The sequence below is a fragment of the Leucopleurus acutus genome (genome assembly GCF_964270905.1).
Source record: "Leucopleurus acutus genome assembly, chromosome: 16".
Classification (NCBI taxonomy): domain Eukaryota; kingdom Metazoa; phylum Chordata; class Mammalia; order Artiodactyla; family Delphinidae; genus Leucopleurus; species Leucopleurus acutus.
Genome location: NC_139158.1, coordinates 5,917,758 through 5,928,364, shown reverse-complemented (window position 1 = coordinate 5,928,364; position 10,607 = coordinate 5,917,758). Strand labels below are relative to the sequence as shown.

General features: G+C 41.5%; 1 protein-coding gene across 1 annotated transcript in view; it reads left to right on the top strand.

The window, feature by feature from the left end:
• Window positions 1-1,233: 1,233 nt before the first annotated feature.
• Window positions 1,234-10,607, top strand: part of KPNA7 (karyopherin subunit alpha 7) — a gene marked incomplete at both ends in the record, with an annotated part of 33,446 nt that continues 24,072 nt past the window's right edge. The window contains 2 exons of the mRNA XM_082856829.1: window positions 1,234-1,299; window positions 3,360-3,485. Of these exons, the coding sequence (XP_082712955.1) occupies window positions 1,234-1,299; window positions 3,360-3,485 (192 nt within the window). The remainder of the gene's footprint in view (window positions 1,300-3,359; window positions 3,486-10,607) is intronic.

Sequence of the window (10,607 nt, the reverse complement as noted above, 5' to 3'; positions counted from 1 at the left end):
GTTGTCTACACCGTCCCATCCAAATTGATATGTCTAAATTAGTCTTTCCTACCAAAATTATTCCCAGCTGCTCTACTCGCAAGAAGAGAGTCTGTTGGTCATCTTTATCCAGTTTTCTCTTTGGTAGAATGTAGTCTGGCCCATCCTGTATACTTAGAAACAGATGAATATTCATCACATGCTTGTAAGAAAGGTTATTCCCTGCTGCCCTGTAGGAAGTCCAAACTTGCCCTGATCTGAATAACCTCCTCTAATGGAGGGCTAACTCCCTTTGTGAGCTTATCACTCACCACCCTCTTCTAACAAATATTTGAGTACATACTTACTACATGCCATGCATTGTGAAGGGGCTGAGGAATCATAACTAAGACACGCATGGTCCCCTTGTCCTCGGGAGTATGGAGGGGAAGATGCACTAACAAGAAAATATTGAGTTGTGGTAAAAGCTATGGAGAAAATGAAACAGACAGATTGGGAAGATACTTAGCTTCTTAGATAGGAAAGAATCGTTGGGTAAAAGTGGGCTGAGGCCAGCTCACGTAGGGTGGGCATCATGGTGAACTTGAGTTTTCTTCTAAGATCAACCAGCCACTAGAGGGTGGGAAAAAAGTGGGGGACACTACATGGTCAGTTTCTTTTTAAAAGATCACATGGCTTTGTGTAGAGAACAGATTGGGATAAGGCAATGGTAGAAGCAAGGAGCAGAGTTTGGAGGCAGTTGCCATAGTGTGGGTGAAAGGTGATGGTGGGCTGGACCAGGGTGGAGGAAGTCCTCTAAAAAATTAGGAGTGCGACATACTTGAGACAGTCCTGTACTAATGTGCTGGTGGATTGGACGTAGGAGAAGAGGACCATCTTCCTGTCATAGCCTGGTTGGGCTCCTCAGCATCCTGTACATAGGCTCTGTACAGAACTCCTTGGACCCAGCCACATGGAAGGGTTCTGTGCTTTCCTTCCAGCCTACCCTAGCCATCAAAAGCCCGGCTCAAGCCAAACTGCCCCTAAAAAGGTATCCCTTACTCTTGTAGCCCAGGGCTGGTCCCCTCTGAGTTCCCATGATGCTCATTGCCTGTTGAACTGGCATGTGATGCCTGTGGATACTGCTCTCTGTTCCACCGTGGGTCCTTTAAGGGCTTATAGCCCGGATGGCTTTTACATAGTAACCACATACTGGGCACTGAAAATCTCTTTGGAACTGTCCTACCTACAGGTGCTTTACTTCTTCTAGTCAATATGCCGACTTTAGAAGCTCCGGAAGAGAGGCTGAGAAAATTTAAGTATCGTGGCAAAGATGCATCTGTGAGTATGAAGCAATACCTTACTCTATCAAGGATGGGCGCAGTAAAAAGCACATGGTTGAAATGCATTAAAAATAGTGGAGAGCTTCCCTGGTGGTGCAGTGGTTGAGAGTCCGCCTGCCGATGCAGGGGAGGCGGGTTTGTGCCCCGGTCCGGGAAGATCCCACATGCCACGGAGCGGCTGGGCCCATGAGCCATGGCCGCTGAGCCTGCGTGTCCGGAGCCTGTGCTCTGCAACAGGAGAGGCCACAACAGTGAGAGGCCCGCGTACCGCAAAAAAAAAAAAATTGTGGAGAGTGGGCTAGATGGGGTGAACAAGTATAGCAGAATGTTCATTGTGGGTAAGTGCATGGATGTTCATTGAATAATCCTTTTAACTTTTCTGTATATCTGAAAATCTCATAGTAAAATATTGAAGGTGGGGAGGATCAAACCTCATGGACTTGGTCGGACAACTGTAGACTCAGATCAAGGTCTCCATGTGATCTTGAAACTATTGAACTTCAGAGCCTCAGTTTCTTCATCTATAAAACAGGGCTGGTACCTACCTCTTAGGACCTGGGTAGCATCATCAAGTACCTGGTATGTAGATGCTTACCAGCAGCTCTGCATGTCAAGGGGGCTTACCAAGGAGCTAAGATGTTGGGAATACAGGTACCAACCAGCATGCCTTGAAGAGAAATAGAACTCAGAGGTGAAAAGTCCAGACTGCTCTCTCTACTGGGATGAGCACAAGGGCTGGGCCAGGGAGACTGTGCTGTGTGTGAATCTCTCATTCAGCTTCTCTGGTCTCCAAGTTTTCTGTCTAGCTCTGTGTCCTATATCTGTGTATCTTGACTGACATATCAAGTTGGCTACGCCTTGGGAATCTGAAAGGCAGCCGAGGATAAGGAGAGCACAAGGGCATAGCCACCCAGTTGAACACCGTCCAAAGCCAAATCCCTCTTACTTACACCCTTTCCAACAAGCTTGGCTGTCTGGCTTCCAAGACCACCGCAGATTAAAGGAAACCAATTAGAACAAATAAATCAAACCCTCTATGGGGACAGCAGCAGGAAGGGCCAGGAAATGAGAAGGTAGAAGCCAAAGGTACCAAATTCTCTATGGGGAAGGGCCGCTTAGTGATGGGGGCAACATGACAGCTGGCTCCATAGGCCCCCAGTGTGTCCCCGCCTTTCCGGAAAACACCACAATGACCCTATTTTCTTCTCTTTTTTTTTTTTGGCTGCGCCGCATGGCTTGTGGGATCTTAGTTCCGCGACCAGGGATTGAACCCCGGTCCCCAGCAGTGAAAGCACCAAGTCCTAACCACTGGACAACCAGGGAATTCCCATTGACCCTAGTTTCAAGCAAGGCTCAAATAGCTCCTTTAAGGAACCAGAAGTATCTAATATACACTGACTTCCTTATAATTAATATTTTAAAGTCTTCAACCCAAAACTCATCTATCCATAAAGATTAGGTCATTTCCCCAGGATTCTCAATACTGTAAGGTCTGAGTTTTGCCTGATAAAAGAAGAAAAGGGGGGTTTGTTTTTAGAATTTCCATCTTCCTCAGTCTGGTGTCCAAGTAAAACTCTTGGGATTGGATCAAGTTTTGAATGACTTATAGGCTGATTCCCAACAGTGGAAATGGTCAAGGACACCTGGAGCTGGGGTGCTCCCTTCAGTTCCCTGCCCCACCTGGGTGCCCACAGCTAGAAGGCACAGGCCTGCTTCTCTGGAAGTAATCAGCACCAATGAAGATGTGCTCAGATTCAGGGCAATGGGATGCTTTGCTCAGAGGTCTCTACACCTGAGAATCCTGGCTGGCCAATGGGTGTAAATGGTCTTCCTTCACTTTGAGAGGAAGATTGATGATCTCTCTAGAGGTGGTAGAGGAGGAGAAAGAAGCAGAGGAGGCTAACTGAGCTGACTGTTGACTAGCTGTGTGATCTGAACTCTTCCAGCCTGTTGCATCTGTAAAAGTGAAATTGGATGCTTTGAAGTGTGCTCTAAAGGCTAAACAGGGTGACAACCTGACTTCCCAGCTCTAAGGGCTCCCTTTCTTTTCCTCATTAGATGAGGCGGCAGCAGAGGATAGCAGTCAGCCTGGAGCTCCGGAAAGCCAAGAAGGATGAGCAGTCCTTGAAGAGGAGAAACATCACGGATGTCTCCCCTGACGCTTCTGAGCAACAGACCAAACGGGTACGTCGGGAACATGGCATTTAGAGCAGTTGGGTATAAAATACATCCTTAGTAAGTTTCTCTGCGTTGAAAATGTTTGAGTCAGAACTTGCAAGCTCTAATGGAGTTCCTTTAAGGAAAGGGGTGGAGAGATGGTGATTAGAACTAAACTGGTGTTTTCAGAAAGCTAAATGTCATTAGCTTTGTGGCCGTGAGTCTGGGATCTATGTTCTAACGGGGTGGAGAAGATGCTGCCTCTCATTGCAAATTCACTTGCTGCCATTCAGCCGGAAACAGAAAATGAGGGGTCATGGAGGTTCTCCCTCACTGGAGGCACATAGTCACTCGACGTGTTACGTCTTACCTAGGACTTGAATGCTGTCATCTAGCTTCCATTCTCCATCTGCCCCAACCTCACTCAAGGCAAATCCTGGGGTACTTCCAGGCCAATATTGTTGTGGTGAATCTTTTGCAGAATGCCTTGACTTAGAGGGTTAGAACTCTGATGGTGTTGTGTCTTCATGTCTTTTATGATCTGTTATGTTAACGATCCATGTGCATCCTTGCATCCTGCTAGGATTAAGCCTCTTAGAGGGCGGAGATTGGTTCAATCTGGGCAAGTGGATCCCATGATGTTCTACTGTCCACCAAATGGGATGGCTGTGATCATTCTTTGAATTGCCGTAGGACTCTGAACCCTACTCTACCCAGCTTCATTCGTCTAGAGGAGTCCCTAGGATTCCTGCCACCCAAGGAAGATGAAACTATGAAACACAACTATGAAAGAGTTTTCTTTTTTATCCTATATTAGCATGTTCCTTTTAAAATTCTAATTCACATACCACAGAATTCACCCTTTTAAAGAATATAATCAGTGGTTTCTAGTATGCTCACAAGGTGGTGAGACCATCACCGCTTACTAATTTCGGAACATACTCATCACCTCAGTAGAAACCCCACACCCATGAAGCAGTCACTCCTCACTCCTCCTTCCCCCAGCCTCTGGTGACCATGAATCTACTTTGTCTCTGTGGATTTACCTATTCTGGATATTTCATATAAAGGGAATCATTAATACATAGCTTTTCGTGCCTGGCTTCTTTCCATCAGCAAAATGTTTGCAAGGTTCATTGATGTTGTAGCATGTGTCAGTACTTTCCTTTTTGTGGGTGAATAATATTTCATTGTATACCACATTTTGTTTATTCATTCATTAGTTGATGGACATTTGGATTGTTTCCATTGTGGGGGTGTTATCAGTCATGCCACTATGAACTTTTTTTTTTTCTCAAAAAAATTTATTTTTATTTTTTAGTTTTTTAAATTTTCGGCTGCATTGGGTCTTAGTTGTGGCATGCAGGACCTTCCTTGAGGCATGCGGGATCTTTCGTTGTGACACGCTGGCTCTTTGTTGCGGTGCACAATCTTCTCTCTAGTTGTGGCATGTGGGTTTTCTCTCTCTAGTTGTGGCGTGTGGGTTTTCTCTCTCTAGTTGTGGCGTGCAGGCTCCAGGGCGCGTGGGCTCTGTAGTTTGCGGCACGCAGGCTCTCTTGTTGAGGTGCGCCAGCTTAGTAGTTGTGGCGCATGGGCTTAGTTGCCCCGTGGCATGTCGGATCTTAGTTCCCTGACCAGGGATCGAAGCCTCGCCCGCTGCCTTGGAAGGTGGATTCTTTACCACTGGACCACCAGGTCCCCGCTATGAACGTTTTATGCACATGTTTTTGTCTGGACATATTTTCAGTTCTGTCAGGTATATGTAGCCGTTGAATTGCTGGGTCGTATGATAATTCTAAGTTTAACTCTTTGAGGCAGTGCTTGTGGTGAGCTGAATAATGTCCCCGCACCCCCAATATCTCCCTATCCTAATCCCCAGAACCTGTGAATGTTACCTTATATGACAAAAGGGATTTTGTAGATGTGCTTAGATTAAGGATTTTTCTTTCTTTCTTTTTTTTTTTTTGGCTGCGTTGGGTCTTTGTTGCTGTGCACAGGCTTTCTCTAGTTGTGGCGAGTTGGGGCTACTCTTTGTTGTGGTGCGCGGTCTTCTTATGGCAGTGGCTTCTCTTGTTGTGGAGCATGGGCTCTAGGTGCGCGGGCTTCAGTAGTTGTGGCACACGGGCTCAGGAGTTGTGGTGCACGGGCTTAGTTGCTCCACAGCATGTGGGATCTTCCCAGACTAGGGCTCGAACCCATGTCCCTTGTATTGGCAGGCGGATTCTTAACCACTGCGCCACCAGGGAAGTCCCCAGATTAAGGATCTTGAGATGTGGAAATTATCCTGGATTATCTGGATGGACCCAATGTAATCCCATCTGTCCTTATAATAATAAGAAGGATGAAGGACAAGGCAGAGCAAAAGCAGACATGAGCGTGTAGTGCCTTGAAGATGGGAGGGGTCAAAGGCCAAGCAACACAAGAAGCCCCACTAGAGGCTGAAAAAGGCAAGAAAATAGACTCTCCTCTCAGAGCCTCCAGGAGGAAACAGCTCTGCCAACATCTTGACTTTAGTCCAATGAAACTGATCATGAACTTCTGACCCCTAGAACCGTAGGCTGTAACTTTGTTTTAAGCCACTAAATTTCTGGTAATTTTTTACAGTACAAATAGGAAACAGATAGGCTGCCAAACCTGTTTCCAAAGCAGCTGCATCACTGTACATTCTTACATCCTTACCGACACTTGTTATTATTCATTTTTGGATTAGAGCCATTTTATGGGTGTGAAAGGTTGTATTGTTGTAATTTTGATGTTTTCCTAATGACTAATGATGATGAGCAGTTTTTCATGTGCTTACTGGCTATTTGTATATCTCCTTTCGAGAAATGTCTATTCAAACCCTTTGACAATTTTTAAAATCAGGTAATTTGTCTTTTTTTTTTTTTATTTTTTGCGGTATGCGGGCCTCTCACCGTTGTGGCCTCTCCCGTTGCGGAGCATAGGCTCCGGACGCGCAGGCTCAGCGGCCATGGCTCACGGGCCCAGCCGCTACGCGGCATGTGGGATCTTCCCAGACTGGGGCACGAACCCGTGTCCCCTGCATCGGCAGGCGGACTCTCAACCACTGCGCCACCAGGGAAGCCCAATTTGTCTTTTTATTGAGTTGAAAGGGCTCTTTATATATTCTGAACATTAGACCCTTAGCAGTTATGTGATTTGCAAATCTTTTCTCCCATTCTGTGGGCTCTCGTTTTACTTTCTTGATAGACTCTTTGAAACACAAATGTTTTAAATTTTGAAACAGTCCAATTTATGTATATTTTGTCTTTGGTTTGCTTGTGCTTTAGGTATCATATCTAAAAATCCATCGCCTAATCCAAAGTCACCAAGATTTATGCCTATGTTTCCTTCTAAGAGTTTTATAGTTTTAGCTCTTATGTTTAGGTCTTTCATCCATTTTGAGTTAATCTTTGTAAGTGGTATGAGTAGGGGTCCAACATCATTGTTTTACATATAGATGTCCTGTTGTCCCAGCACCATAAAGGCTATTCTTTCTCCATTGAATGGTCTTAACACTCTTGTCAAACATCAGTTGACCGTAAATGTGAGAGTTTATTTGTGGACTATGAAATTTCTACCATTGATCTATATGTTTATCCTTATGCCAGCACAACAGACTTGATTACTGTAACTTTGTAGTAGGTTTTGAAATTGGAAAGTGTGGGTCCTCCAATTTTGTTCTTTTTTTCCCCCAAGATTATTTTGGCTCTTTGGGATCCCTTGCATTTCTATATGAATTTTAGAATTGGCTTGTCAATTTTTTCACTAAAGGAAGCTCAGATTTTGATGGAGATTGCATTGATCAGTTTGTGGAGTATTGCTATCTTAACAATGTTAAGTCTTCCAGTTTATGAACATAGGATATTTTTCAATGTACTTAAGTCTTCTTTAATTTTTAAAAATAGTTTTCAGCATATAAGCGTTGTGCTTCTTTTGTTCAGTTTACTCCTAAGTATTTTATTCTTTTTGATGCTACTGTAAATAAACTTATTTTCTTAATTTCAGTTTTGTATTGTTCATTGCTAGTGTACAGAAATACAACTGATCTTTGTATGTTATCCTGAAACCTAGCTGAACCTTGTCTATTAGCTCTAAATTTTGGTGTGTGGGTTCCTTAAGATTTTCTATATTCAAGATCATGTCATCTGCACACAGAGAGAGTTTTACTACTTTCTTTCCAATCTAGATGCCTTTAATTTCTTTTTCTTGCTTAATTAACCTGTCTTGAACTTCAATACTGTGTTGAATAAAAGTGGCAAGAGTGGATATCCTGTGCTGTTCCTGATCTTAGGGGGGAAGTTTTTATTCATTTACCATTGAGTATGACGCTAGCTGTGAGTTTTTTGTTAGCTAACAAAGCTGCCTTTGTTAGATTGAGGAAGTTCCCTTTTATTTCTAGTTTGTGTTGAATGCTTTTCCTTTTTATTAATCATGAAAGGGTGCTGGATCTTGTCAAATGCTTTTCCTGCAGTTGTGGAGATGATCGTGTTTTTTTTCCCCGTATATTCTATTGATATGGTATGCTACATTGATTTTCATAGGTTGAACCACCCTTGCATTCCTGGGTTAAATCCCAGTTGATTATGATGTATAATCCTGTTCATATGTTGATGCATTTTGTTTTTTAGAATTTGTTGGGGATTTTAAGATATATTCATGAGGGATACTGATCTGTACTTCTTGTAATATCTTTGTCCAGTTGATATTGGGGTAATACTGGACTCATAGAATGAGCTAGAAAGTTCCCTCTTCTATTTTTTGGAAGCATTTGTGAGGGAGTGCCGTTATTTCTTCTTTAAATGTTTGTAAAAATTTACCCGTGGAGCCTTTTGTATCTGGGCTTCTCTTTGTGGAATTTAAAAAAACATTAATAATTCAATCTCTTGTTTATTCAGATTTTATATTTTTTAACCACTTTTGGTTTGTGTTTCTAGGAATTTGTCCCTTTCATCTAGATTATTTAATTTGTTTGTATACTTTTTTCATAGTGTCTCTAATCTTATTTATTTCTGTTAATTCAGTAGTAATGTTCCCAATTTTATTCCTGGTTTTAGTAACTTGAGTCTCATCTATTTTTCTCTTGGTCAGTGTAGCTAAAGATTTGTCATTTACGTTGCTCTTTTGAGCCAACTTTTGGTTTCATTGATTATTTTTTTCCTCTCTATTTTTTTCATTCTGTTTCATTTATTTCCACTCTAGTATTTAATATTTCCTTTCTTCTAATTTTTTGGGGTTTGATTTTCTTTCATTTCTAATATTTTAAAGTAGGAAGTTAGGCTATGGATTTGAGAGCTTTCTACTTTTTCAATACTTGCATTTATGGCTACATATTTCCCTCTGTGCTGTTTTATTTACATCTCATTGGTTTTGGTATATTGTATGTTTTTTCTTCCCATTCATCTCAAAGTATTTTCTAAGTTCCCTGGAATTTTCTTCTTTTTATCCATTGGTTATTTAGTTTGGAGTAATACCATTTTAATTTCAATAGTATATAAAACAATACTCCTATATAACTTTATTCCCTCCCTGCTTTTGCTCTCATTATCATCCAAGTTACCTCTTTACACATCATATGCCCATTAATATAGGTTTATAATTATTGCTTTATGCAGTTGTCTTTTAAGTCAGAAGAAAGACTTACAATAAAAAATACATTTGTACTGTCTTATTTATTTATTTTTATTTTATTTTATTTTTTTTGGCTCCAAGCTGTGTGTTGGATCAGGTCTGTTCTATGCATTTCCTCATTTTTCTTTTTTTTTGAATTTTATTTTATTTATTTTTTTATACAGCAGGTTCTTATTAGTCATCCATTTTATCCACATCAGTGTATACATGTCAATCCCCCAATTCATCACACCACCACCCCCACCCCCTGCCGCTTTCCCCTCTTGGTGTCCATACATTTGTTCTCTACATCTGTGTCTCAATTTCTGCCCTGCAAACTGGTTCATCTGTACCATTTTTCTAGGTTCCACATATATGCGTTAGTATATGATATTTGTTTTTCTCTTTCTGACTTAATTCACACTGTATGACACTCTCTAGATCCATCCACGTCTCAACAAATGACCCAATTTCATTCCTTTTTATGGCTGAGTAATATTCCATTGTATATATGTACCATATCTTCTTTATCCATTCGTCCATCGATGGGCATTTAGGTTGCTTCCATGACCTGGCTATTGTAAATAGTGCTGCAATGAACATTGGGGTGTATGTGTCTTTTTGAATTATGGTTTTCTCTGGGTATATGGCCAGTAGTGGGATTGCTGGGTCATATGGTAATTCTATGTTTAGTTTTTTAAGGAACCTCCATACTGTTCTCCATAGTGGCTGTATCAATTTACATTCCCACCAGCAGTGCAAGAGGGTTCCCTTTTCTCCACACCCTCTCCAGCATTTGTTGTTTGTAGATTTTCTGATGATGGCCATTCTGACTGGTGTGAGGTGATAACCTCATTGTAGTTTTGATTTGCATTTCTCTAATGATTAGTGATGTTGAGCAATCTTTCATGGGTTTGTTGGCAATCTGTATATCTTCTTTGGAGAAATGTCTATTAGGTCTTCTGCCCATTTTTGGATTGGGTTGTTTGTTTTTCTGATATTGAGCTACACGAGCTGCTGGTAAATTTTGGAGATTAATCCTTTGTCAGTTGCTTCACTTGCAAATATTTTCTCCAATTCTGAGAGTTGTCTTTTTGTCTTGTTTATGGTTTCCTTTGCTGTGCAAAAGCTTTTAAGTTTCATTAGGTCCCATTTGTTTATTTTTGGTTTTACTTCCATTTCTCTAGGAGGTGAGTCAAAAAGGATCTTGCTCTGATTTATGTCATAGAGTGTTCTGCCTATGTTTTCCTCTAATAGTTTTTATAGTGTCTGGCCTTACATATAGGTCTTTAATCCATTTTGAGTTTATTTTTGTGTATGGTGTTAGGGATTGTTCTAATTTCATTCTTTTACATGTAGCTGTCCAATTTTCCCAGCACCACTTATTGAAGAGACTGTCTTTTCTCCATTGTATATCATTTCCTCCTTTGTCATAGATTAGTTGACCATAGGTGCATGGGTTTATCTCTGGGCCCTCTATCTTGTTCCATTAATCTATATTTCTGTTTCTGTGCCAGTACCATATTGTCTTGATTACTG